This window comes from Triticum dicoccoides, chromosome 3B (genome assembly GCF_002162155.2).
Source record: "Triticum dicoccoides isolate Atlit2015 ecotype Zavitan chromosome 3B, WEW_v2.0, whole genome shotgun sequence".
Taxonomy (NCBI): Eukaryota; Viridiplantae; Streptophyta; class Magnoliopsida; order Poales; family Poaceae; genus Triticum; species Triticum dicoccoides.
The window spans coordinates 164,289,130-164,296,375 of record NC_041385.1 but is presented as its reverse complement, the minus strand read 5'-3'; the positions used below and the strand labels follow the sequence as shown (position 1 = coordinate 164,296,375).

The window sequence follows — 7,246 nt, the reverse complement described above, 5'->3', positions numbered from 1 at the left end:
CTTTCGCCCCATATGACGCATTTTGTATATCTGGGCCCTTTAACGACCTGTAGTGATTCTGGCGCAGAATGAACAGCATACTGTTTCAACCCATTAATGACCACTGCTACTTGTGAGCTGCGTTGGAATTTCCTAGAAGAGGAGAGCATGATGCAGTACAGTAGAGATAAGTATTTCCCACAGTTAAGAACCAAGGTTATCAATCTCGTAGAAGAACCACGCAACACCTCGTTAGCAGTACATGCACACAAAATAACAAATCCTTGCACCCAACGCAAACAAGGGGTTGTCAATCACTCGGCGGTTATTTGCAAGATTAAATTTTGTAGTGGTAGATAGATAAATAAAACACAAAAAAAAGTAAAAAAAAAGTTGCAGCAAGGTATTTTTAGGATTTTAATATAGGATAAAAGTACGCCCAGGGGCGATAATTTCACTAGAGGCTTCTCTCTTGAAAATAGCATATATATATATATGGGTAAACAAATTGCCGTTGGGTAATTGATAGAAAAACAAATAACCATGAAATATCCAGGCAATGATCATGTATGTAGGCATCACGTCCAAGACAAGTAGACCGACTCCTGTCTGCATCTACTACTATTACTCCATACATCGACCGCTATCTGGCATGCATCTAGAGTATTAAGTTCATAAAGAACGGAGTAATGCCTTTAGCAAGATGAAATGACGTAGACAAAGTAAACTCACGCATAAATAAACACCATCTTTTTATCCTTAATGCCAACACAAATACATTTCATGTCCCTTTCTGTCACTGGGATTGAGCACCTCAAGATCGAACCCATCACAAAGCACCTCTCTCGTTGCAAGAAAAATCAATCTAGTTGGCCAAACCAAATCAATAGATCGGAGAGAAATACAAAGTTATAATAATCATGCATAAAAGTGTTCAGAGAAGACTCAAATAATATTCATGGATAATCTGATCATAAACCCACAATTCATTGAATCTCAACAAACAGACCGCAAAAAGTGATTACATCGAATGGAACTCCAAGAACATCAAAGAGAACATTGTATTGAAGATCAAAGAGAGAGAAGATGTCATCTAGCTACTAACTATGGACCCATAGGTCTATGGTAAACTACTCACACATCATCAGAAGGGTAAAATGTTGATGTAGAGCCCCTCTGTGATAGATTCCCCATTCGGCAGAGTACCGGAGAAGGCCTCTAGATGAGATCTCATGAGAGCAGAAACTTGCGGCTGCAGAAAAAGTATTTCGGGTAGCTCTCTGATGTCAGGGGAATATTTGAGTTTTTATATAGGTGGAATTAGGTCAAGAGGTGCCATGAGAGGCCCACAAGCCTGGGGGCGCCCCCCCTAGGGCGTGCCTCCCGAACTTGTCGCTCCCTCGTGTCTCGTCTGGTCTTCTCGCGAACCTTCTAGGGTCTCTACTGGTCCAGAAAAATTAATCCAAAGTTTTTCTCCCTTTGAACTTTGTTTGATATTGATTTCCTGAAAAGCGAAAAACAAGCAAAAAAGGCAAGTTGTTCAGTAAACTATGATTCCTTCAAAGATGGGCAACCAGGTGTGCTAGCTAGCTTCTATCTAGGGTCCAGATGTATTAGAAATACGAATCTCGACTTGCCACTTACCAACCGCCTAGTTTATAGGAATGATGTGTGGAGTAAATTATGACACAATTGGAAGGACAATTGTCAACTCCTCAAGTGCTTCATAGTAAGAGGAATGGAAAAAATCACAGAGGTAAGACCCACTAGATTAGTAATTCCATCAATAACACCCTTATATAAAACCCTGTTAGGTGATTATACCTCCTACACCGAGGGTAAAGACCCTGGTATAGACAATATCTTTATAACCACGATTATTTGACCAGCTGTTTATATTTTTTGCTTGATAAAAAAATATAGGCTTGAGGTAATGTTGAGTTGATGAAAAGAAAACGAAGTTAAGTACTTCATGATTTGAATTTCATTTTGTAGACGATTTTTTCTCTTGGCATATTTAGCTTTGTAACTGTAGTGGGCTTTGGTGCTTTGAATTTTAATCTCTGTTGGCAGCAGATCACATACTATGGAAAGGCCAGGCAACAGAAGAATTGATTAGGGGTTATTCTATTTGTCCACTTGTTCTGGGACACTTGGTATTTTTATTTTGCCAGATCAAATGCGACCTATGAGTATCTATGAGTGTATACTAAGAAATTATATGGAAAGGTGACTGTTGCATTACGAGTGAAAACTAAACTCGGAAAAACAAATTGCACCTACTATAACCAGGTTGCAAGTGCGAAATGCAGGTAACACAATCAACCAATACCAGAAATCATTCAAATTCAGACAAATACAGAACATATCAGATTGCATGCTTTTGGATAACACCAGCCATGGATACAGGTTCAGCTGAGAAAATAACTACGAAGCAAGCAAAGAAAGCACGAAAAAGTATGGTAACTATTCTTACAGGATAGTCAATCCAGTTTTACAGATAGAAAAATGTAAACATTTTTCAAAAGGCTCCTACTTCTGAAGGTTAAACAGCATTTCACAAAGTCTATCATGCTCCTTTGTTCTGAGACCCTGCAGCATTTCCGCTCCTACTTCCGAAAGATAAACAGGAGTACACAGGCATAGAGTCGCCATGCGTGCTATCACTTGGCACCAGTATATGCTTCGCGCCGGGAGTGAGCTTCAGTGGTCCTGATCTCTTCTGCACAGTGTGACAACTAGACGAAGCTTCGGAATTGTTGGGAACAGCTCGCCCTGTTTGGTTCTCTGTATTTCTGGACTGAAGGGCTGCATCTCTTGTGCAGTTGGAAACTTCTTGAACTACCCGGCCAGGATGGCTTAGTGTATAACTCACAGAGTTAAGAGGGCAAACTGACGACCTTGCTGAATGCCCAACATGTTGCCGAGGCGAATTGGCATGGAATGCCGAAGGTGGTGTCCCATGTTGTCCGGTTACAGGCAAAAATGATGCTGCAGGTGGTTCTTCCCCAGCGATAGGATCAGAGAAATAACGCCAAGGACGCGGCATATTCTGATGGAATGCTGCACTACTATGATTGGGAAGAGGTGGACACCCCAATAGAAAAGTCTGATTGGTCCGCGAGTTTGAAAAATCCGCATACCTGTTTTCATATGGCAATCGAACTCCAGAAAACAAATTTGCTGCAGGAAATGGGTGACTGAAATCATGTGGAGTCCTGTACCCAAAATGTGCCTGACTTGTGCTTGCATGATATGTTGAAGCTTGAGTTGCACTGGTAGAATTTACTGCAACATTGGGGAAACTTTGAGCTTGTAAAGAGAAAAAAGGCTGTCCTTGTGGCAATGACCCATTTGTCTTGAGATAGTCATTGGTTGAAGTACCTGTATGTTTCTGTGCAGTCTGAGCAAACGATTCACCTCTGGTCGTGCAAACTGTCAGATCTTTACCCATCAAACGAACTGTCTGTCCCATAGAAGGACTACACTCGTGCTGCACGTTCAACTCAGAACGAGAATATAACTCTTTGCTGCGAGACACATTACATTCACGAGAAAGCTGGGAGCCAACATTATTCACATTGCTGGAGAACCAAGTCTTGTGCTGCTGAAATGAGTCCTGAAATGTATGGTCTGGCAATGCACAAGGAGATGTACTCATAGTCCTGGTATCTTTTATTGAAACATTACTGCAACCACGACGAGTCTCACCGAGTTCTCTTAAGCTCAATGGGGAACCACCACCAGCTATGTCGGAAACATTGATTGGCTCGCCATGCAAAAATGTGCCTGCTGATCTTGAACTCTTTATGTTATCGAAGTCAGCAGCAGGTGGTTGGCTTTCCAGTCCCTGTGAACCAAAAGACAAATTCATCAAGTTTTCTCCACCAGCAAGCAATTCAGCATCAGAACTTAAAGTTTCATCATGTGTATGCTCAAGATTGGGCACCTCTAAATTTGAATCATAGGTGCAGTCCAAATCAGTACATTCTGGTGGTGTCATATTCAGATCAATGAATGGAGCAGACATCTCTCTGTTACTAGGCTCAGCAGAGTGTTCAATATCGCAATGCTTATTTGCATCTTTAGTCTTAGTAAAGGCTTCCTTGGTCATGTCAAAACTACTACTTTCTGCAGTTATGCATTTGTCTCCTTCAATAGAGGTGGATGATGACGATGATAAGGATGACAATGAAGCCATAGCATCCGAGAACAGCTTGCAGAGACTTTGTCGTTTGGGTAGCTCACAACTCTGTGTCTTACTGTCAATTACACCATCTGCTTCTGAGAATTTGACACGCTTCACTGATTTGCAGCATAGTTCTATTACTTCATTGCCTTTTGAATTGACATCTTTCTCGTTGGCCATTATCACAGATGTGTGCTCTGTGTACTTCAGAATGCCCTGCCTAGGCAGAGATTTTCCCAGATCTCGTGATTTTCCCACTTTGCCAGCTTTACTGTTGTTAATGCACTTCTTTGCATCAGCCTTCTTCCTTGCAGTATTGATCTTCCCCTTCTTACTTCTTTCTCTCTCTTTTCTGCAATGTTGTGAAGACTCAGGTTTCTGTGATAGGCAAGCATCCAGTCCATCAGGTAAATTTGAGTTTTCAAGTACTTCCTACACAATTGAGCAGCATAACTGTGAGTGGGCCCAGATGTCTGACTACAGGTTGGGTCATGTAAAAGTAACAATAAGGTAAAACAAAAAACTATTAGTAAAATAATGCAGTATTACTCACAAATATTTACAGCCATAGTTGCTATGCAGCTAGCATCGCTTTATGACGTAAAAGCACATTTGACCCATAGAAAATATGTACAAAGACATTTATGGCAAAGTATACTTGTAAAACATAAAGTAAAAACAATATTTGAATCAGAACGCCAACTGACTGTTGGTCATATAGCACACTCATATCCATGTTATTATAATGAGTACACGTACAGAAAATCTCTTATCCAAATTCTTAGCTTGATGTTGATTACTCTAAAATCAATATGCATTAAAGATTTGGAAAATCAGTGTTTACTGTCGGTTCTATAGTTTTCCACCAACTGTTCATCTATACCTTCCCAACATCCCCATCTCTCAAAAAATAAGCATTTGTAATCAGCCCTGTCAATGGTGGAGGCCAAGGTGGGCGACTAAAATTTAGGGCCCCCAGATGACCAGGGTATAGTATACATGTATACATGTATAGCTGGCTTAACGCTAAAAAAATGCTGGCTTTAATGCCTTAATCAAGCAGCATACCCAACCAGCGTCCTATCATCTATCTGGGACACCATGGTTTTCTTGGTTTCCAAGTCTTGTTTGTTGACCTTCAAAAAAAAAGTCTTGTTTGTTTGGATTCTGTTTAGGATCTTTCTTTTTTGTTTAGGTCTTTCCTTGTTAGTTGAGTCGGTTCAAGTCTGCCCTAAATTACTTCCAAGCTGCATTATAAAATTGGGGAATTAGGGTGTAATTAGGGATCAAAGAAATAAACGTAGAAAAAGGGGAGGTTTACCGCCAGAACCAATCTATCCCCAACCGTCATGGTGCCCAAGCCTAAACACCTTCACCATCCTACCACCCACAGCTATCCCCTTCGAAACCTAGGCCTTGGTACTATATGCATGCCTAATTTCAGCCAAAATAGTGTTCAGAAGGTGTAAACTACCTTATAAGAAATCCCAGATTTTATTTTTGAATATATATTTATTTTTATTAATACATGTGCAAGGAAGAATATATATATACCAAAAAGTAACAAAAAAAACCAAAATATACACAAATAACATAATGGCATAATGAGGTTGTTGGTGGCTCTCAAAATATACACCAATACCAAGGAGTACATTTTTTTAACTGTCAAACCGGGTGGGGGGAGGGGGGCTACCCACCTGAATTGATATCTTGCAAAAAAAAAAGTGATCCCATTTACAAGGGAAACCAAATCAAAAACCTTAACAACCTGAGGGGTAATACCATTGTTCCAAATATCAGCCAGTTAATCGGCATTTCGGTCATCTAATCGCTAATCGTGGGACATCAAATAGCCGACACGATTAACTAAAAAATTCGCCTATTTATCCCTACTCAGCACCTGATTGATATGGTGCCAGTTACCGGTATCCTGAACATTGGGTAATACATCTTGCCGAAGAAAGAGCACTAAAAACCAAGTACATTGGTATCGACACGATGCAAATAACAACCTCCAAAGCTAGAGAGTTTAGTGATGTGGCCCACGTTATCTCAAAACCATAATAGTGAGGGAGGGGACAGACTCCAAAAGACAACATGAGAGCTTAGTAGTCATCATTAAGGAGCTGCTACATTGCCAACCCCACAGCCGCACATACAGGAGTGTGGGCCCAATGCTGAGTGCAAAAGAAGATGGAAGAGACTCTGGCTCATTGAACATGTATGAAGGACGCGCAGATTCTCCAGCGAAAGGGTGGTCATTGCCCAAGGGAGTGGGGAGAACAAGTGATAAAGAAATGACATGATCTCGAAGAGTACTAGTGATATAATTATCTCGACGGGAAGGGTGTTCTTTGCCCCAAGAGGAGTGTAAATGAAGGGCACTGCATAACAACCAAAATTCAACAAGGGTACCAAATGGTGGCGAGGTGGAGAAAAAGAGAAAGCTCACAAGGATGCTAATTTGTGAAGGAGTTCACCGAAGGGGCCAAGCAGTCGAGCATGGATGGCAGGACTACATGACCAGCACGAAGGGTATGACCTCAAAAGCACCACCACCAAGGACGCAAGGATCTACATGAAAGTTGAGGATATTGTTCCATTGTGATGGCTCCAAGGTGTGATGACGCCCATGGGGGCCATCATCGACGAGCTTTCGCTCAGAACCCGGGAGGACGAAGGTTTGCTGCGGCGACGACTTCACAAAGTTAACGGTACTCTTGGGCATCGCCACCGCCAGAGACAACTCGAGCTTAAGCCCCAACAGAAACAACATCATTCAAATCCCAATGTATCCCCAATCAAGTCGGGCATGCTCATCGCTAGCCGGGCACAGCCGAGCCAAGCAAGGCAATGCTAGCAGGTCGAGTGAGGTGGAGGCATGATTCGTGGATTGGACTGGTTGATCTAGCGTGACCGGCCTCACCCTTGGCCGAGCAAATGGAGGCATGGGCGCCATGGGAAGAAGTGGTGTGCGAGGGTGATATCGAGGTTGGAGGGAGCCAGTAGGCGGCACATCGGGCGAGGGGATGGCAAACACAGCCGATTATTTCGCAACCAAATGCCACCCAAAGGTCG

General features: G+C 42.1%; 1 protein-coding gene across 2 annotated transcripts in view; it reads right to left on the bottom strand.

Annotated features, from left to right (window-relative positions):
- Window positions 1–2,308: 2,308 nt before the first annotated feature.
- Window positions 2,309–7,246, bottom strand: part of LOC119275355 — an 8,011-nt gene continuing 3,073 nt past the window's right edge. Inside the window, exons 3-4 of one of the 2 annotated variants that reach the window (XM_037556171.1) lie at window positions 3,929–4,600; window positions 2,309–3,829 (exon numbers count right to left, since the gene is read on the bottom strand). In XM_037556171.1, the coding sequence (XP_037412068.1) occupies window positions 2,549–3,829; window positions 3,929–4,600 (1,953 nt within the window). In that variant the 3' untranslated portion in view covers window positions 2,309–2,548. Of the gene's footprint in view, window positions 4,601–7,246 lie in introns of both variants that reach the window. The other variant, XM_037556170.1, reaches the window with a different exon arrangement.